Genomic DNA, 22350 nt, shown 5'->3' with positions numbered 1-22350 from the left:
TGTTTAAAGGGATTGTAAAGGCAGAAGTTTTTTTTTTATCTTACTGCATTCTATGCAGTAAGATAAAAAAAACCTTTTGTGTGCAGCAGCCCCCCTCAGACCCCCCTAATACTTACCTGAGCCCATCTTTAGCCAGTGATGTTGCAGGAGTGTCTTGGGACTCCCCTCATTGGCTAAGACAGCAGCGCAGTGTGATTGGCTCTAGGTGCTGTCAATCAAAGTCAGTCAGTCAATCAAGAGAGAGAGAGGCATGGGGCTGTGTGAATGGACACATGGAGCTGTGACTCAGCTCGGGTGCCCCCACAGCAAGCTGCTTGCTGTGGGAGCACTCAACAGTAGGGAGGGACCAGGAGAGCCGACGAGGGACCCGAGAAGAGGAAGATTCAGGCCAGTCTGTGCAAAACCAACTGCACAGAGCAAGTCAGTATAACATGCTTATTATTATTATTTTTATTTTTTTTTTTAAAACTAGACTTTACAATCCCTTTAAGCTGCTTATAGTGGCATTTTCTGGAGAAACTCAAATTATTGGTAAAGACACTACTAATGAGGTATATTCTAATACAGCAAACATTATTTGCCAACTATAATAGCATTTCATTTTGTTAAAAATATTGTATACCTTTTCTGGAAGTTTTATTTTTATTGGAAGTTTTATTTACTGGTCACAAGACTGTCTACACAGTAAGTGGGTGGGCTAATATACCACTACACACACACACACATACACACACACACACACACACACACACACACACAAATAAATCAGGGAAGCCCTGTGAAGCCATGAAGGCATCTCCCCAGTAGGTAGCTGCTAGGCCTCAGTGCTTGGACACAGGCATCCATTCTCCACCTAAACCTTGTGGTAAAAACATCCAGTGGGCCTCTTTGCCCCTATACTGTATGTCTAAAGGCATTTCCCTGTCCGTCAACCTTATGTCTTCCCTCTCATGAAAGGTCTTATACACAGCCTTTGATCCCTGACACCTCCCATTTGTCTTCTTCTGCTAGGGACACCCGATACTGCGGCTTTCTCCCAGTAATGTCACCACATCTGCACAGTAGGCCAGTGAGCTGTGTATTCACTTTAAACAGTGAGTCTCCTACTGGCTGCGTCCTTCAACTAAGAAGGGCTCAGTGGGGAATATGTCGCAGGCAGCAGTATGACTATAGGATAGCGAGGAAAGCTTCAGCCATTCATCTGAGCGGGGCCGGCCAGGACATGGTTGCAAAACTGACTATGGAGATACAGGCAGGTGTGTGTGTGGGCATGGTGTCTGTAACTTTCAGCAGCCATCCAAGGGGCACAAACTGATCACTCCGACATGGATCTGCTTGTATGCATGGTGTAGTTAGTTCCAAACAATAACCTAGGGAAATGGAAGGATTACCAGGTATTTCTGAGCAAATGAAAAAGTAAATAATAAACAGGCTAGAGTTACTAATAACAACATGAAAACACAGACAATCTAGCTGTTATGAATTTTTTCAGTAACATAAACTTTAACAGTGCTGAGTCTTAAGAGCAGTGTTGCGGTATGATTTAGAATGATATGATAAGTATAATTTTGCTCATAGCCCCCATCGCTAAAAATTAAATCAATATTGAAGTAATGGCGTAATTGTTTTATACAGGGAAAGTATAAAGAAATACATTAAATTAGTGTCAGTTATTGTATTCTGGAATTTGATCAAAATAAGTTGTGTCTTTAGAGTTTACATAACAAGGGACGATCAATAGCTTTCATTCCGGGCTATGACAGCACATTATAGATAAAATCTCAGCTCAGCAGATAAACTGGCCAAATAATTGGGCATCACTGAGATGAAATTTTGATGAGTATAGAAATTTCTGTGTGTATGCATTGAAGGTTTAGTGGTGGCATAAAATGCCAATACCACTGTTTCCTAACATATTGTAGATTTAATTGAGATCTTTGATATGTTTCATTCATGCCAGGATTTGCTTACTCTGTGTTCTTAGGTTAAGTTTTTTTTTATTTTATTTTTTTATACCCAATATATTTTTCATAACTCAACTCATGTGATCCATATTTACTGCCTATCGAGCAGTTATGTAAATATTTACTTGTCAATGTAGAATTGAAAGTGTCTTATGACATAACCCTATGCTGAAAAATGTCCACCTTATTATTTAAATTGATTACTTAGGCTAGGGTTCACCTCTGTGAATATTCATGGTCTTTGGGATTTGAGATTTTTGGGATGGTTGAGGTTTGAGACAATAATAAAATGGTTTGTGAGGAGTTTATTGTGAAGCCCAGTGGGTGTCATAGGGAGTGGTGCACTGTGAAGTCCAACAAGTATTATGATGAGAGGTGCATTGGAAGGACCTGTGTGTGCTGTAGGGGTCGGGGGGGGGGGGGTGCACTGTGAGGACCAGCGGCTGTTAAGGAGAGAGGGGTGTACTGTTAGGTGCACTAAGATTCACCTCCTTTTTTTTTTGTTTTAAACATGTTTAGGTTCCCATGATGGAAAGGATCTTGTACATATTTAGATACGAGGACTGTGAAGATTCTGTATTTAAATGAAAATTCTGCCTTGCTTCCTTACCTCCCTTTTATGTAGCCTACTTAGTAAGCTAGAACCTTCGCCCTGAAAGGGTTTGGTAAATTTGCACAGCATGAAGCCCAGCAGCTCCATTCCCGTGCCTCTGCCAGCCCATAGTGCAGGCTACTTTATAATATGCTTTGCAAAATGAAGATTGTGAAATAACATTCATGCTTATCTGTTTTTGTCCTGATGGACTTCATACCTTAACAATTACATTTCCAAAAATAAAAATGTAATTGTACTTTACTTTAAATGAAGGACCAATGACGGTCCTCGGCAGTCAGCCTGGAAACCGACAGTCCTATTTCGGCCTCCGTCCACCTAGTGCTTGACCCACATTTAAGTTTGGCAGTCACAGACAAGCTTGGCTCCCTGATTTATGTGAGGAATAGTGAGATCAACATTTTAAATGAAAGGAATGGAAAGGCACAATTCTTTATGCTCTGCCCAAAGTGGTCCTCTTCAGCTGATCTAGGTGAGGTTCAACCAACAATATTTGTTTAACTATTTATGGAATACACTATAAGAAACCAATTCTTTTACTTTTTAAAAGCGGTTCACTATGCCCTGTTATTTTTAACATAAGGAGGCCCAACCATTAGTTACAGTTCCCCACTGAGGTCAATATCTGATGCTCACTATCTCACTAGGTAGTAAAGACAGGATTGTAATAAATTACCTAGTATGTGCTTCTTTAAAAAACAGTCTGTAATTGCAGTTTTTGTGTTGCATTTCTCACAGGTTCAGTTTAACTTTTTATTGAAAAAAATAAATGAATCAAAACTTACAACCTCTAGAAATAGTAATTTAGTGTTTGATCTATATTTTTTCTTAAAGAATTTATCAAAAATGATCTTTTTACTTCAGTATAAAAATCTATAATGAACCATGTATTTCGATAGAAGACCAAACATTTACAAATATTGAGGTTTCTCTGCAAACCTTTGCTGTCCAGCAAACAAATTATAGGTGAGGTGTCTGCACCGAACAGTTTTCACTTGCCAGGGTTATAATATAATGCTTCCTCTCTAAAAGCAGGCATCCATGTGACTGGGCCATTGTTCTTGCTGAAAAGCTAGGCTTGTTGCCTGTGTACATTGGGAATACAATATCTCCATGAAAATGCCTTCCAGTCACAAAAGGAAAATTGTTCATATAAGCCATCAATGCATTTTTACATTGGCACATTTGATGGATTTGTTGAGAAATGAAAGGTTATATAAGAATCATCCTTATCTTGTGAATTGTAACATAAAAATGCTGCTATTAAAGTATGCAGAAATGTATGAAAATTGACTAAAATAGTATTTCTTTCCCCTTCTTTTTTTTTTCTATTGCAGAAGCATTTGAAATGGTAATACGGCATGCAAGAAATTACACAAACACAATGTTCAAGATGCATTACCAGAACATCTCACTGAAAACCTTTAAGCTTGTTGGTGAATTATTCACAGACATTTCACTGTATGTCTTGGGATCTGATATTAATGTGAATGATATGGTGAATGAGTTTTTCGATGGCTTGTTCCCGATAGTCTATAGCAGTTATTTAAACCCAGGGTTCAAGGACTCTGTTGAAAATGTAGAATGTCTTCGTCTTGCCAGAAGGGACGTCAGTGCTTTTGGCCACTATCCCAAAACGATCATGACCCAAGTGTCAAAATCATTGCAAGCATCTCGGGTTTTCCTGCAGGCCCTAAATCTTGGCATTGAAGTGATCAATACTACAGACTATTTAAAGGTCAGTAAGGACTGTGGAAGGACTCTCCTGAAAATGTGGTATTGTTCTCATTGTCAGGGCCATTTGTTGGCACGGCCTTGTGCTGGATATTGTGGAACTGTTATGCGAAGCTGTTTGGCTAGCGTGGGAGAAATTGACCCTTATTGGAATGAGTACATTTCATCGATTGAAAGACTTGCCAAAGAAATGCATGGAATTTATGATCTAGAACGTGTTCTGCTCAATCTCTATTCGCTCATCCAGGAAGCCATGGTACATGTTTTAAAGAATGGAGGAAAACTTTCTACTGCGGTAAGTTCAATGAATTAACTTAATGGAAGGAATAGGAATACGTTATTAGCTCAGAGTTCAATAAATAAGAGTTTTTACATTGTTTGATTAGTTGCACAATTGATAAAATATGCAAAGTTTTACATTTTGGAGCATTTTTCAAATATTTCACTTATGACTGTTGCAGAGGAAGTGTTGTACTTACAGTATATAATCTCTCCCTGGTGGACCTTATCAATGGACTTTTTGTCAACTCTGGGAACTAGGCAGAGTTACACCTTAAACCGTTGCCTATTGTAAAGAGCCTAAATTTATAATATAGATAGGTGCTATCTAGCTACTTTTTTCTTTTTTTTTTGTTATTATTATTCAGAATAGTCATAAGTTAACTGCTATACAGTATGTTCATAGGAAATATTGTAACTATAGTACATTTTTGAGCATGAATTGCCTTTGGATTTGTGTAGCGTTTCTTTCATTTTTTAAATGTAAGTACCTGAATTAGACTGGGTGTCAGCCTACTGTAGTCTCTGGGCTGGAGTGTGAGAGTAAGCAGCAGGACAAAAAGCCAATAGGTTAATTTGCTGGAAAGAAGTATACCGATAGTAGTAGAAAGCAGAGTAATAGGGAGATTGGCTCTCCATGATTCTGCTTTATTTCTCAATGTCCAGTAACAGGATGTGGAGGATCCAGCGAGACCTGGGCTCAGTGGATGTGGTAGAATGATGCTGGCCATGACTCAGGACATATATTGACAGAAAAAAGCACTGCTGGGGAAATCTCTGGATTGAAGGCCAATCTGGCAGCACAAGCTGGTTTTGTTGTTTTATGTTTAATGGCCTATTTATTTAAATGTGATGGACACCTTCCTAGTTTCATACATTTTTTTAGTAATATTTTTTCAACGTGCATCTAAACACAGATAGATATACGTATATATATACACACATGTATCATTTTTTTAAGTGTGGTGGCTGCATTTATTTATTTTTTCCAGGTTGGATCAAGTATGCTTATGCCATACCTGAGGGGTCACTGTGTAAACTGGTAAATTACTATAGTAGTTGCTGCTACTACAGTGATCGCTGCTGTCCTCCGAGTCCCATACTGAGAAGATACCCTGCTGCATAGTACCCATAGGGAGTCATTAGCTTGCATAGGTACCATTCACAGAATGCCTTGCATTCTAATGAGAATGCTGAGCAAGCAAACCCCTGGGGCAATCTTTGAGGTAGTGCAGCTATTTGGCATAAGACCCTAAAGACAGTGGCGATTACAGTAACAGCAGCTACTACTACAGTGATTCTCCTGTTTCATAGCCATCCCACAGATATGGCACATGCAAACTTAGATTGTTCCAAGCTGGATCAATGTAGCTATGAAATAAAATTCATATCTGGAATTCCACTTTAAAGTATGGCGTTAGGTGAACAATATGTCTCATTTGGAACCACACCCTTTTTAAATGAATGCCTCTCCCTTAATCAAAGTTTATCCTCAGTTTACAGTGGCTTGCTTGATGCACTGCAAAAGGTGTCAATGGAAATTTTAAACTATTAGCAACTATGCAGGAGTATTGGAAGAAGGTGGAAATGCCACACACTGGAACCCAGCCATTATATACATCAGTAAGATACAACTTCAGCCTGAACTGCTCCTGGCTATGCTCAGCAGGTGCTCTGGACTGATGATTTTAAATTTAAAATAATTGGCTGCATCGGCAGGGGGGGGGGGGGCGGCGGGGCTAGAGAGCAGTATAATAATGAGCGTCTGCTTTCAACAGTGAAGCGTGGTGGAGGTTACTTGCAAGTTTGGGGCTTTTCTTTCTACAAATGGAGTGATAGATTTGGTCACAATCAATGTTGTCCTCAATGCTTAGAAATACAGGCAGATACTTATCCATCATGCCATACCATCAGGGAGGTGTGTGATTGGCCCCAAATTATTTCTGCCGCAGGGCAATGACCCCAAACACAAGCCAATGTCATAAGAACTATCTTCAGCATAAAGAAGAGCAAGGAGTCCTAGAAGTTAAGTTAGCCCCCACAGAACCCTGATCCCAACATCATCTGTTTGCCTGGAATTACATGAAGAGACAGAAGGATTTGAGGCAGCCTACATCCACAGAAGATCTGTGGTTAGTTCTCCACGATATTTGGAACAACCTACCTGCCGAGTTTCTTCAAAAACTGTGTGCAAGTGTACCTAGAAGAATTGATGCTGTTTTGAATGCTAAGATTCTTCACACCAAATATTGATTAAATTTGAAATTCTCTTCTGTTCTTTTACTTTCCATTTTGTTAATTGATAAAAATAAACTATTAACACTTCTATTTCTGAAAGCATTCTTACGTTACAGCATTTTTTCACACCCGCCTAAAATCTTTGTACAGTACTGTATGTGGCAAAATGCGAGGGAAATCTAAAAGCTACAAAATCGGGAGAAGATTGGCATACCGTCTAGACAGCCACTGCCACCTAATCAAAGTCATTACCTTTCAATCTGCATTCATAGTTTTGACCAGGTGGTACCTTACCTTCCAGACTCACACGAGTGTTTCCTGGACCTTCTGGTCCCTGTTGTAGAGGCGGCCAAACTTTGGGGGATGTCCAATGCTCAGTTGCTTCTGGACTACAATTTTTATGCTTTTTAAAAAATATTTGGGGTTCAATTATCTACGGACCTTTTGGTTTGCTCAAATTTTAAACCCCTAATGTTACCAAAATTCAGTTTAAATTGATTTTACTAGCCGCATTACAGATGATAACTAGGGCATGGAAAAAGCAATTCACATCCTTCCCTGAGGCACTGAACCATATTGATGCTTTCTTTATAAACGAGAAACCAACCAGCGTTCTTACAGACACTCAAGATAAATTTCATGGTATTTGTGAGCCTTCCATGCCACATTCCCATCTCCCCTAACCACATATCATCTTCCTTCTTTTTTATGGAGACTCCTCACTTGGCTACTGACACACTAGGGTTGATTTACTAAAACTAGAGAGTGCAAAATCTGGTGCAGCTGTGCATGGTAGCCAATCAGCTTCTGACTTCAGCTAGTTCAGTTAAAGGATAGGTTCACCTTTTAACAAAAAATAATAAATGCACATTTTTTTTGCAGGTAAAAAAGATATGCATTTACTATTTTTTGTTTTAGGAGCCTGGAAAGCACCAGGGATCATCAGATCGCTGATGTCATGCAGGTCTCCTGAAACTGTCATTGTAAGCTGTCTGCCCATGAAGAATACAGGAAGAATCAATGATCTACCACAGCACTCAACAGCCCATGGTAGTTCATTGAGAACTACAAGCCGACAGCCACAAAGGTTGTCGGTAACCAAAAAAAACTTATAGTGTACGGGCGCTAGGTACCTCCTTATAGGTGACACTTAAATAAATGCATTAATCACAAAGAAGCCAAAATGGTGTGTTAAAATAATACATAAACAAAATTGTCTATCTTTTAGTCCAATATGAAACCATCCACTATATGACCACTGGTAAATTGCCACCATCAGAGAGTGCTCTATTTCATGCAGACAATCGTGCCATAGATTTGTGTATTCTGTGATCCACACCACCTTAGACACACACTGCCAATCGCCAGATTTAATGACCTAGTTTTGATGGCACTATTACGGCAAAACATGTAAAGGTGGGGTTACATGGTCAGTAATGCCATATCCGAGTGACGGAGCTTCCGGTTGCTGGAATGCACTCTAAACCTCCATGCTGGGAGGAGGCGGCTAGAGATATACTAGACACTGCTGATATCGCTCTGTGCAACAACAAATGTGAGTTGAAATTTTACTGCATCTTTTAAACTTTTAAATAAATGTAAGCCTAGTTGTGCTATGAGGAGCATGTCTGCCTTTTGTTTCTGCGCTATTTATCAGATGAGGAGCGGAGCTGTAAAGAGAGTAGTATTTGTCTTTGAACTACTTACTGAGGGAGGAAAGTGGACATGCTTTGCCGTAAAAGTGTCATCAAAACTGGAGAAAGTTACTGTTTGATTAAGCGCAAGCTGACCAAAAAAAAAAAAAAAAACAACCGAGTCCTAACATCTGGTGGATGGCAGTGTGTGTCTTAAGGTGGTGTCAATCACAGGATACACAAGTCTGTGACATGATTGTCTGCGTAAAATAGAGCATATCTAGAAGTGGTGATTTACCAGTGGTCACATGGTGGATGGTTTCATGTTTATGTATTATTTTAACTATTTAGGCTTATATGTGATTAATGCATTTTTTACATTCTTTGTCACCTTAAGGAAGGTACCTACCGCCTATACATTATAAGATTTTTTTGGATTGCAATCAGTGTATTCCAAACTGATTTTTTTGGTTTAGCAACATGGGTATCACGGAATAATTATCAGTTTTGGGGATTCAGTGGCGCAGCGATTTTTGTTTTCAGGCTGTTGGTAGTTGTAATCTATTCCAGTGTAGTCCAACAGAATAATTGCTTGCACATTATTGGATGGTTGCAATCAACAGAGCTTTTACCTTATTCATAAAACAGATAATTCCCTTGCAAAGTGATCAGCCTGTTTGCATAGAGTAAATCAGCCCCTTTTTATTAGCAAAAGGTAGACCAAGAGATGTTTAGGGTTACACCAGTAATTACACATTTGATGTATAGTATCTGCCCTGACCAGCTACAACTAAAAATAAGACAAGGACATGATGGGCTTGGTTTTGGTCTGTGCAGCATACTCTAATTTAATGGAACCTGCCAGGACAGAAGTATGGGAGCTGCTATTGCTGGGCTTCTGTTTTCTCCTCAACTTGAAGCCACGTGGGATGTGGCGTAAAGCGTAGAGGTACCAAGCGATGGGCAGGTTGGATGCTACATATTGGAATACTGCTGGAATTGTTTTTATATGCTGTTTTTTCTTCTAATAAATGTGAGTGTAATGTATGAAGCTGGGATTATGTTTTGATTGCAACTTCTTACTCGGGTACTGCACTATTGGAGATTGTCTTTTTCCTCTTATATGTCATTCTGGAGCACTGCTAAGGGGTGTGGAGTCATTTAACAATTGGATGTCAGAGAGTGCTTTCATTATTTGCTGAGTCGACTCCTAGTGGGTCTACAATTGAGGGGAGCAGGCACTTCACCTGGTGATCTGAGCACAAGATTAAAGGAGAGAACTCACACCGAATGATTCACATGTGCTTGCATCTTAAGTGACTAGAGACGTTGGCTTTTTTCACTTGTGCACTTTTAGGAGTTGTTTATGTGTGGATTGCACTTCCAAGCCATTTAAGAATTTTTTTAACCTTAATTGCTTAGAGACGTTGCATTTTGCTGCACTTTTTTTGTACTTTAAGAACTGCTTTATTTGGATTGCACTTTATTATAAAGGATGTTTCCTTTGCACTGCAACTTATTTTTTGTATAAAGTTTTTATTAAGTCACTGTTTTCATTTATGTGTTAATTTTTAAGAGCGCTGTCACACAATTTTATGGTTTATTATTTAGGATGTGGGAACAATTCAACACATGTGGGAATTTAAGTGATCGCAGCAGTTCCACTCCTAATTGGTTTTTATACTATTTAGGGCTTATTCGATATAGGTTTATTATTCACAGTGGTTGCGCACAATGATTATTTTAACAAGTATGGGAGCTGCTATTGCTGGGCAGTCAAAGGTTAGAGGTCACCAGAAGTCTGACATTTTTGGCATGTCAACTTTCTAATTTCAGACAATATTTTCCAACTTTAGTGTGCAGTGTATACAGTTAGGCAGCTGACAGGCACAGACTGTCAGAATTCGGATGGCCTCTGATCCCTGATACTCAAGTTAGTGTCGGAAATGCCATAAGCAAAGATAGAGAAGTCAAAAATTTAACAAAAATAAAAACATAAGCCTACAAAAGCATATTTATTCAAGACCGATTATTCAGATTCCTGAAAGCTCACTCCTGACTGTTTTATAAGTTGCAACAGCATTTGTCTGTGTAACGCTCCTGCGTTTTATGTATGATGTGGATTTTCAGCTGCAGAAATATTCCACTTCAGTAGTCATGTAAGAGAAACGCTGAGACACCATTCCCAACTCTCAATGACTCATCATGTGTGGAGGATCTCAATTCAGCAAGTAAATACACACACTCAATAAGATGTTTCCTAGAGTGACTTATGTATATAGTAACACAGTGATGATAGGCTGAAGAGACAGGTTGGGTAGAGATGGTAGATGACAGACACTTGAAAGGAAATGTTCTTGAAAGTAAGATAGTAGCAGATGGGATGCAGATAGGTTTAGCAATCATGTATGGTAGCAGATGACAGAGTAGCAGGTGGACATACAAGAGAGATCAACCCAGTGCAAGAACAGGTGGTAGTAGGCTCAAGAGCTAGCAATCTTAGATAATGCAGATGTAGTAATAGTCCTTAGTATGCAGAGCTAGATAGTGTAAGCTTTAGTATAAAGGTTATAGAGGTCTCCCCTGTGGGGTACTTATCACTAATAGCAATGTAGCAGAGGAGAGGTTTGGCAAGAGCGGGATGATCCGGTAGCGGGATACAGGGATCAGCGCAGCGTGGTTCCGATAGCGAGGTATGCTTGCAAGCATGAGAGCTTCAAGACAGGTTAGCATCAAGGCACAAGGCAGTTTGAACGAACACATGTGAGTGAGAGCCGGCGATCTAAATAGCCATCCAGTCCGGCGCTCAGTGATGACAGCATGTCTTAAAGGGAAACACACCTATATGTGCTTCATCTATCTAGGTAGATGGAAAGCACCCGGAAATAATGTGATAGGAGGCACTGAGAGTGCCAGAACCTTACAGTCTGCCACTAAACCGTTGTTGTTGTTTCTGACTGTGCATTGGCTGTAAGTGCCAGAGGTGCCAGCTGGCAGTGTCAGCTGAGGTCCATTGCTACTCCCAGTAGCTGAATCTATCTGCTCCACTGCTTATACAAAGCAATAACTTCCAACTGTCCCTCATTTAAATAGACTGTCTATTTTACGAAACCAACTCCCTCTGTCCCTTCTTTCTCCTCAGTTGTCCTATCTTTTTGGTCTGATGTAAAGACCTCTATAAAAAAGCTGTACTATTTAACTATCAACACTGTTATACAGCACTAAACCTTTCAGCCACCCTCTTTAAATTATTCTATGTTGTTTTGATTATTGATTCTAAAAGAAAATGAGTGGTTAAAAGAACATGTGGTTTTTGGCAAATCATTTTTGTTTTTTAGTATGAAGTTGAAATGTTTCAAACTTAAACTGCATAAAGGTGTTCTTTATTGTTAGAGCAGTGAGGATGTGGAACTCTCTTCTATGGTTGGTGGTGTCAACGAGAATATAGATACGTTAAAAAAAAAACCTTTTGAATGTGTTTCTTAAATAACAAAATGTACAGGGATATGGAAAACAGTACACACACATTCTCAGGTTGAACTGGATGGACTGGTGTCTTTATTCTATACAAGGTAAATTTTTTTCTCATATATATTCTTAATGGTCTGTTTACCTGAGGGCGTAGTGGGGCTGTGCCTTTTGCCTCCCTACTTTGTGCTAACTGGTTTCCCTATTTTCCATCTTCATAAGTAGGGAGCTATAGGTGATTCTTCATTGTGGTTACATGCAAAATCTTATGATGCCATCTTAAAGGTACAAGGCTAGCCTTGAAGGAAAAAACAAAAATGGGATAAATAGCCAGTTTAAAACTCTCTTCCTTCTTAAAGTGGTATTAAGCCCAAAACCAAAAAGGTGATATATTGCAGCTTACCAATTCCTAAATATGTTAACTGAATTCATTTTTTTAGGCTGTTTTTTTATTTTTTACCTGCTGATCAGGGTGGTTAAAAATCAATTATTTTTGAAAAACAAAATAAAAAAATCTGATTTAGATTTAGATTTTTTTCAAATTTTGTTTTAGTGAAATATTTTAATAAAATATTTTTCTATTTCAAATACATTCATAATTGTATTTCATTCAGCATAAAATGGAGCTTAGTTATGTAGCATGAGGCTGTATATTCGGCAATATTTAATTTTTGGTAAACCCATTTAATTAATTCAAGCTGAGATAGCATGCACTGCATTGATTTATTCACAAAATCTTACAGTAACCATGACGTAAAACAAAGTTCACGAATATTCCTTTAAAATAAACCTTCGCAAAATCTTTACAAATACAATGCACTAGCTGAACAACAAAAACAGTCAGTACAGCTGATCCTTTCAGTCTGTGTATATCTGGAGACAACTAACTATGCCTCGCTTGCTGGTTTGTACAGTAATTTACTTTTTAATGAAAGAATAAAAACCGTTGGACTTATAATAAATTTGGGCTTACAACCTGTCATAAGGTTGGTTCCCAAATCAATTGCCCAGTCATTGCTGGAGGAAGGAGCAGTGTCCCAATACACATAAGTGGCGTTTGTCAATTTCCAGATTGCTAATTTCATCCCCATCCATCATGCTTGTAATACCCACCAGCTGTAGAAGATTGTGTAGCATGTTGGTCCCTCTCTTGTTTACATCCAGTACGTCCATCCATCCTTTGGCTGTCATCACAGAGGTAGAGGCACCATCAGCTTCCTCCAGGCACTAGGTGATTGGTTTGGGAACTAACCTAGTGATGTGCATGAAACCAAAAATCTTAGTATGAAAATCCTGTATTTATGATTTACTGCACAATCAGTATTCTGTTATGTTTCAGTTTTTGTCTCGGTTTTTACCATTAAAGGACCAGGACATTTTCTGAATGTTACTGCAATTTTTTTATGTCACACCGTTTTTGCGTAGCGGTTTTTCAAACCCAATTGTTTTGGAAAAAATACACTTTAATGAATTTGGAAAAACAAAACACAATATATACTCCAATTGTTTTGTTAAATATGAAAGATGATACAATGAGTAAATAGATACCTAACATGTCGTGCTTTAAATTTGCGTGCTCGTGGAATGGCACCAAACTACAGGAGGTAAACATCTCCATAGGTGATGCTTTAAAAATTTCTACAGGTTACCAGTTTAGAGGAGGTCTAGTGCTAGAATTATTGCACTTACTTTGACGATCGCAGCAATACCTCACCTCACATGTGTGGTTGAACCGTTTACATATGTGGGTGTGTTCTACAAATGCATTTACCACTTTGTGTGAGTACGTGGGGCGCTATAAAGAAAGTTTTTATTTATTTTATAACTTTTTTTATTTTTACATTGTCCCTTTAAAAAAATAATTTAATGAACTTTTATTGCTATCACAAGAAATGTAAACATCCCTTCCGATAACAATATAGCATGACAGGTCCTCCTTATGGTCCCAATTCTCTTCTCTACCGTTAAAAGCAAAAGATAAAAAAAAAAATGTAATCTTTTGCTTTAAAAAAATGGCCTTGTTTACATGGGGCCAGACACAGAAGTGACAGCATGACATTGTTCTGGTCCTCTTAGGTCATAAAGATGAGCCGAGACCATCTTTCCTTCGCTCATCTCTGTGACCAGCTGCTGCCAGTGCTGGATTGGTTCCCGAGGCTACTGGGGGGAGAGACAATGACGGAAAAATTAATACCGGGGTTATGACATCCTAGCTGTAGCCACAATTTGGGTATTAAACATCAGAGTCATGGCGTATTTTTCACAGTTAGACAGTCGGCAAGTGGAAAAGTTTGCTTCATCATTTATTACAGGCATTTAAATGTCTAAAATAAATGCCATAAATGTCCTTTACCTGGTTGTGATGCTGACCTTGTTGCCTAAAATGGTACTTAAAAAAAAAAAAAAAATGTTGACAGATAGGATTTAAACCTGATCATAGCTCAGGGCTCCCAGTTTAGAGACAGAGCCCTCTCAGGATAGTTTTGTGTGTGTTCCTGCTGTAGACTGCACCCCATGTTGGGGGGATTTCTTGCCACAGGGCTGGGAAAGTCGACACAGCTAGAGTCTGGGAGACCAAGAGAGGCTCTGGGAGAATGAGAAAACTGGGGCAGCTAGCAAGTCCGGAGGACTTCAGAAAGTCTGGAAGAGTGAGCAAGCTCAGGGGGGCTAAAGAACCTTTTTAAAACGGAGTTCCAGCCTCAAAAAAAAAACAAAAAACCTGTAAAAGTCAGCAGCTACAAATACTGTAGCTGCTGACTTTTAGTATAAGGACACTTGCCTCTCCAGGGATCTTGCAATGTTGGCCCCCTAAAGCCAATTTGTCCGTCGGCTCTGGTGCAGGCATCTGCCATTGCAACTAAGGGAAACCGGGAGTGAAGCCTTCAGGCTTCACAGTGGGTTTCCTACTGCGCATGTGCGAGTGGCGATGTGCTTTCTGAATGGCCCATCGTCTTCTGGGGGACACACAAGTCCAAGAAGGCAGCGGGGGGGAGGAGGAGCCAGTTCAGATGGGGAAATTGCGTACCTCGCCGCAACGGTGTTAGAACGGAAGTACACCTTTGAACTCCAGAAAAGGTACAAAACAAAAGAAAAAAATACATATTTTGTCTGGAGCTCTGCTTTAAGAGACCAAGAGTGGGCCTGTGCAGTGAGGTGCTACATTTAAGGCTGAGGGAGCCCAAAGAGCTCGAAAGTTGGGAGCCAAGAACAATGGTGCTGCTGACGAGACAGGCGGCTTGCCATTTACTATTGATTGTTTTGCTTTGTGAAGCTCTTGTGTGAGAAACTTTGTAACTCTTCCCTACAGCCCTGGCCTGGTGATTGTGGAGGGGAAAGGGGTTATGTTTACAGATAGGTCCCCAAATCTCACCCCCCCCCCCTCCGTGAATGAGTAATGGGTACATAGTATCCCTACTCATTCACAAAAAAAAGACTAGTGTAAATAAGAACAGCAGTTTTTGCTGAGTCCTTTATTTAATTTTTTAATGTCCCTGATGTCACCCTACCACGAAAAAATAAACTGCTCCCAGCACTTGGCTCCCGTCGACTGACACACCACTCCCCCCGCCGTTTAAGTAAACCATCGAGGCAGGTCAGTGATGTCACAAGAGCCAGGCCGAGTGATGTCATTGACTCCGTCCATATCAATGACTGTGTCAACCCGTCCCTAAGGTTGAACCTCATGTAAATTTTTGTTTTATTTTTGGCATAGAGCCTGGTATGGACTGGTGGGGTTTGTATGCCTAGCCTCACAAATGCGCTTTGAAAAGAATGGTCAAAAATTCCCATAGACACACTCCTAAACCTTGTCGACAGTCTTTCCAGAAGAGTTGAAGCTGTTATAACTGCAAAGGGTGGGCAAACTCAATATTGAACCCTACGGACTAAGACTGGAATGCCATTAAAGGCTATGTGAATGTAAAGGCAGACATCACAATACTTTTGGTTATATAGTGTGTGAGTATCACAAAAGTGAGTACACCCCTCACATTTTTTAAAATATTTTATTATATCTTTTCATGTTAAAAACCCAGAAGAAATTACACTTTGCTACAATGTAAAGTAGTGAGTGTACAGCTTGTATAACAGTGTATATTTGCTCTCCCCTCAAAAATAACTCAAAACAGTCATTAATGTCTAAACCACTGGTTACAAAAGTGAGTACACCCTGAGTAAAAATGTCCAAATTGAGCCTAATTAACCATTTTCCCTCCCCGGTGTTATGTGACTCATTAGTGTTACAAGGACTCAGGTGTGTTAAATTTTGTTATTGCTCTCACTCTCTCATACTGGTCACTGGAAGTTCGACATGGCACCTCATGGCAAAGAACTCTCTGAGGATCCGAAAAAGAAAATTGTTGCTCTACATAAAGATGGTCTAGGATATAAGAAGATTGCCAAGACCCTAAAACTGAGCTGCAGGATGGTGGCCAAGTCCATACAGTGGTTTAACAGGACAGGTTCCACTCAGAACAGGCCTCGCCATGGTCAACCAAAGAGGTTGAGTGCACGTGCTCAGCGTCATATTCAGAGGTTGTCTTTGGGAAATAGACGTATGAGTGCTGCCAGCATTGCTGCTGAAATTGAAGGTTGAAGGGGTGGAGGATCAGCCTGTCATTGCTCAGACCATACATCACACACTGCATCAAATTGGTCTGCATGGCTGTCGCCCCAGAAGGAAGCTAAAGATGATGCACAAGAAAGCCTGCAAACAGTTTGCTGAAGACAAGCAGACTAAGGACATGGATTATTGAAACCATGTCCTGTGGTCTGATGAGACCAAGATTAACTTATTTGGTTCAGATGGTGTCAAGCTTGTGTGGCAGGAACCAGGTGAGGAGTACAAAGACAAGTGTGTCTTGCCTACAGTCAAGCATGGTGATGGGTTTGTCATGGTCTGGAGCTGCATGAGTGCTGCCTGGCACTGGGGAGCTACAGTTCATTGAGGGAACCATGAAGGCCAACATGTACTGTGACATACTGAAGCAGAGCATGACCCCCTCCCTTCAGAGACTGGGCCGCAGGGCAGTATTCCAACATAACAACCCAAAACACACCTTCAAGAAGACCACTGCCTTGCTAAAGAAGCTGAGGGCAAAGGTAATGGACTAGCCAAGCATGTCTCCAGACCTAAACTCTTTTGAGCATCTGTGGGGCATCCTCAAACGGAAGGTGGAAGAGTGCAAGGTCTCTAACATCCTCCAGCTCCGTGATGTCATCACGGAGGAGTGGAAGGGGACTCCAGTGGCAACCTGTGAACTCCATGTCCAAGAGGGTTAACGCAGTGCTGGAAAATAATGGTGGCCACACAAAATATTAAAACGTTGGGCCCAATTTAGACATTTTCACTTAGGGGTATACTCACTTTTGTAGCCAGAAGTTTAGATATTAATGGCTGTGTTTGAGTTAATTTGAGGGGACAGCAAATGTACACTGTTATACAAGCTGTACACTCACTACTTTAAATTGTAGCAAAGTGTAATTTTTTCAGTGTTGTCACATGAAAAGATATGATAAAATATTTACAGAAATGTAAGGGGTGTACTCACTTTTGTGAAATACTGTGTATATATAGATACAGTATATATACAGTATTTGCACTACACAGGGCAGTGACAGATAATGTACAGTTTTTCTGCAGCTAGAATCCTAATGTTTAGTATATTATGTATGCTAAAAGACAAGTAACATATGGGATAATAGTTTTAATTGGTAGTTCTGAGCTATGCTTCCCCTATATTTCCTGAATCTTAACTAAGTATGAATAAATATTATACTGGATTTTTTTACAGCAGAATATTTATGCAGTGAAAGGATAGTAGTAATCCTCAGCCTATGCAGGATTTATGTTCTGTAACCTATCATATATTGCAAGAATATGTATTAGTAACCTGATAGAATACACAATATGAGACCAGAAATGCAAAATGTAGACAAACAGTGTAGTAATAATAATAATAATAAACATCAAAAAATATGATGCTGATCAAATCTGGATTTTTCAGAAAGTCTCTGGGGATGTTCCAGGTTTCAACTTTGCCCCTGACATCAGTACTTGTTATAGGCAATGACCCTGCTGACAGAACAATGGATAGGCAGGTCCTGTAGCAGTTTAGGAGCTTGTTGTTGGAGAGGACAAGACTTAAAGGTGGCATAGGGTAAAATAGAATATATAAATTGGAGAAAGTGAAAAGGAATCCTTTTTCTCTGGAAATAAAATAGTGCACATCAGGCTATTGCCTTGTGTAGTGTGCTAATTAAGCACTTCCATAAAAGTAACCCACAGCGAACCAATCAAGATTATCTACCAAATCTGTTCTGCCATTTCTAGACTTGCAGAAAAATTACTTTAATTTTAATAAACATGCGTTCCCAGAAGCCAGTGAGACTAGAAAAATATGAAAGACTACCTGAAGTCAGTCACTTTGGGAGCTGGGGACACCTCTTCATGAAGAGCAGACAAGGGAAATGAAAGGAGGGAACTACTATGAATGTGGAATGTCAGGTGATCACAAAGATAAGTGGAGAATAGGTGATGGTGAGATGGGTTTTTGGTATAATTACAAGTGCAAAAGTGCATAATCAAAAAGAGTTCTTATGATCCATAGATACAAGGTATGATAGTATTGATTCCATCTTTTTTTGGATAAACCGATTTCAATCACTGCGGGCTATTAGCTTAGCAAGCTCATGGATAGATGCTGAGAAAAATGAATTGCAAAAGAAGAGGTATTATACTTGCCTGTTCCAGCAGGAATATTTTTTCCTGCTAGTTCCTTTATCTTTCATTGGTTTTTATTGAAAGTTTTGTGAGATTAACAAGTTAGAACAATAAATTGGACATGGTATGGTAATGGATACAACCTAAGAACAAGATGGCACTTCCAACACAATTATGTTCATGCGATGCTACTGTGGGAATCAAAGGTAAATATCAAGCTTCCAGCAGCGCAGTGATATGAGGAAGAAAATGCAATAACAGAGGGTTAAATTCCCCCCAAGAGGGAATTGTTGGGTTAGTTCCAAATCAAGTCGACTTAACACTCCAGGGGTTGTCCCCCGCAGAGAACCAGAGACTGGACTCCATGCCCTCAAAAGGCTGGCAAAACATACGGGCCCAGGCTGGTCCTCCCTGGGGGGTCCCCCCAGGAATGTGAGATCAAACAGGGAAAGGAGGAAGAGAAGAAAAAAGAAAACGAGGGAGAAATAGAGAAAGTAGAGAGTCAGAGAGGTCCTAAGGACCAAGAGAAGAAGAGACTGGTTAATAAGGTCAGATGGTCTGGATAGATAAATTAGATAGAGACCTGTACATAATTGGCTCCCAAATGAGCTCAAATTTGGCAACTCTATCGGCAAGGATGCTAGATATTTTCTCTTGGGTCATGATCCAGGAAATGTTTAGTTTGTTCTCCCTTACTCAGACTCTAGGTTTCTTTCAGGCTCTAGCGATGATGAATTTGGCTCCCAATAACGTAAATTGGAGTAATTTCTGGGTATGGTTGGGGATGTCAGGAATTTTGCCGTTAAGAAGCGTGACTTGAGGTGTTTGGGCTATTGGGTGGTTGATGACTTTGCGAATGGTCTGGAAACGTTTGTTCCAGTAGGCACGAATTCTAGGGCAAGACCACCAGACATGGAGAAGGTCGCCCATTGTCTCACAGCCCCGGAAACAGAGTGGGGAAGAGTTTGGGAACATAATAGCTATACGGGTAGGAACTAGATACCATCTGTAAAGAATTTAACGTTCACTTCAATAAGAGAGACATTTAGAATACCTGAAAAAGATCATTGAAAACGTGAACACCAGTCGTCCAGGTCCCACTCCGTCTCCAGGTCCCTTTCCCATGCCAAGGCATATGCTGGTTTGTCTTCACTGTTTGACAGCGAGAAATATATGAGGGAGATGCCTCCCTTCGGGTCCCTGGCCTCAGAGCACCAACATTCATAGCATGTGATCCAAGGGGGGTCAGGTTTATTGTGCCATATTGAGTGTAAAAAGTGTAAGATCTGAGAGTGACGATATCTTTCAGTAAGGGGCATTTTGAGGGAACTAACACAATGCAGGAAGGAAAGAGGTCCCATGAAGTTGAAGAAGTGTCCTATGTGAATTAGCCCCTTATTCAACCACCAGTGAAAGGCCCTAATGTTCTGTTCTGGAGGGAAGTCGGGATTATGAAAGAAATGTGTCAGGGGCCTTAATTCAGAGACTAAAGCTGGTTTCCTAAGGAGGGTATCATTGAGAGAGAGTGGGATAGTGTAGGCGAAAGAATCGGGGGTCTAGTTTTGGGGGAACACCAAGCTAGATAATCAAATATATGATGTGGAACAGCTTGCCTCTCTGTGTACCCAATCAGGTTTAGCACCGCGCCTGTAGATAGTAGAAAATAGAGCTAGTTGGTCCAATTGGCAATAGCATCGGAGATTAGGGAGAGCAAGACCTTCATTGCTGCGAGAGCGATATAGCGTGGATTTAGAGAAATTATGGCCTTTCGAGCCCCAAACAAATTTAACAATTGCATTCTGGATTTCTTCCAAATGGGCTGTTTTAACCGGGATTGGGAGGGAAGGAAACCGGTAAAGGACGTGGGGAAGGAGTGTCATTTTTATAGCATTGACCCTGCCCAACCAAGAGAGGCTGTGGGATGCCCATGTAGACAATTCTGCCTTAAGTTTCTTAAAGAGGGGGGGATAGTTAGCGTTATAGAGGGAGCTAATGGTCGAGGTTAAATGCGTGCCAAGATAGGAGATTGAGTCGGTACTCCACTTAAAAGGAAAGTTGGACTGTAAGGTGGGAAGAAGGGTTGGGTCTACGGAGATATTCAGGGCACAGGATTTGGCCATATTAACCGAGAGGCCAGATGCTTTGCCAAAGGCATACAGTAATTTAAGAAGGTTGGGGACAGACACCAGGGGGTTGGTGACGAAAAGCAGTAGGGCATCGGCGAAGAGGGCACACTTGTGCTCCAAGTCTCTGCAGCATACGCCCTGAAAATCTGGGTTGTGTCTGATCGCAATCGCCAGAGATATAATCGCTATCGCGAAGATCAGCTGTGAAAGGGAACAACCCTGCCGTGTACCCCTAGCAATAGGGAAGGGGTCAGAGTAGCAGCCCTGTAGGCGCATTTGGGCCGAGGGGAGAGAATATAACGCATTCAAAGTGTTTGTGAAGTGAGGGCCGAACCCCCACTCCTCAAGCACAGCAAATATATACGGCCAGGAGACTGTGTCAAAAGCCTTTTGAGGGTCAAGGTCAAGAGAGGAGAATACCACTTCGAGGGATTCCCTCATCCCATGCTGAGCCCAAGAGGGAGACCAGGTCAACGGCTCTACGTATTTGGTCCATCCCCGGTCTCCCTGGAATGAAGCCAGACTGGTCCTTATGTACGGTATAGGGCGATGAAAGAGGATAACCTATTAGTTAGGAGTTTCATAAGGATTTTGATGTCATTATTCATAAGGGAAATAGGACGATAGTTGGAGACGTCACTTGCATCTTTGTTGGGTTTAGGGAGGACAGTTAAGAGGGCAGAGTTGAGGTCTCTATTCAGCGGGGTACCCGATCTAAGAGAGTTGAAGAGCTTGACTAGGTACAGGGTGAGGGAATCAGCAAATGTTTTGTAATAAATTGCTGAAAAGCCGATGACATCACGAACCTCCGCCTCTGTGACAGGGGCATCCAATTCTGCTTGGTGTTGGGCGGAGATCCTGGGCAGGAGAAGAGAGTCTACAAAGTCCTGGATACCAGTTGAAGAGGATGAGTCTAATCTTAGGGAAATCCAGGATCCTTGGTTTGGGTGTTATTTTGGAGGCTGAACGCGTGCCAATTTTATCACGTTCCGAATAGAACTTAGCGTTTGTGCATCAGATATGGTTTTCAGCAGCCGTGGTAAGGGCAATGTTCAAGGCCAGCCGGGCTGCGTCCAGCTGTATTAAAGTATCCCTGGTGGGGTTTTGTTTATGTAGTGTGCGGAGGGACAAGAAGGAGTTCTCCAAGTTGGCTATGTCTGTCAGCCTTTCGCATTTACGTTTAGACGAGAGCTGGATAATTTTTCCCCAAACCACTGTTTTGTGAGCGGCCCAAAGGGACTCAGGTGAGATGTCAGTGGTTTCATTTAAAAGGAAGTACTCCTTTATGTCCCAATCAATGAGGGTGCAATGTACTGGGTTGGACAGTAAGGGCTCGTTGAGTCTCCAAAATTTGGGTCCTTGGGGGCGAGAATGGGTCAATCGGGAAAGGAACACTATGGCGTGGTCAGATAAAGGAGTGTCTCTAATTCCAGCTTTCATAGCATTAGGGATAATGGAAGTGGGCAGAAAGATGTGGTCGATGCGAGCATAAGTTAGATGGGGGCAGACTAGTGAGTGTAGTCCTTCAATTTTGGGTTGAGTTCCTGCCAAATATCCACCAGACCCAGCGTCT

General features: G+C 40.8%; 1 protein-coding gene across 1 annotated transcript in view; it reads left to right on the top strand.

Annotated features, from left to right (window-relative positions):
- GPC3 (glypican 3) overlaps nt 1–22350 on the top strand; it is a 791583-nt gene that overhangs the window by 274486 nt on the left and 494747 nt on the right. Inside the window, exon 3 of the mRNA XM_082262873.1 lies at nt 3915–4606. Within this exon, the coding sequence (XP_082118999.1) occupies nt 3915–4606 (692 nt within the window). The remainder of the gene's footprint in view (nt 1–3914; nt 4607–22350) is intronic.

Source organism: Pelophylax lessonae (genome assembly GCF_965119305.1).
Source record: "Pelophylax lessonae genome assembly, chromosome: 7".
NCBI classification, from domain to species: domain Eukaryota; kingdom Metazoa; phylum Chordata; class Amphibia; order Anura; family Ranidae; genus Pelophylax; species Pelophylax lessonae.
The sequence above is the reverse complement of the archived record's forward strand: the minus strand, read 5'-3'. Positions and strand labels throughout refer to the sequence as shown.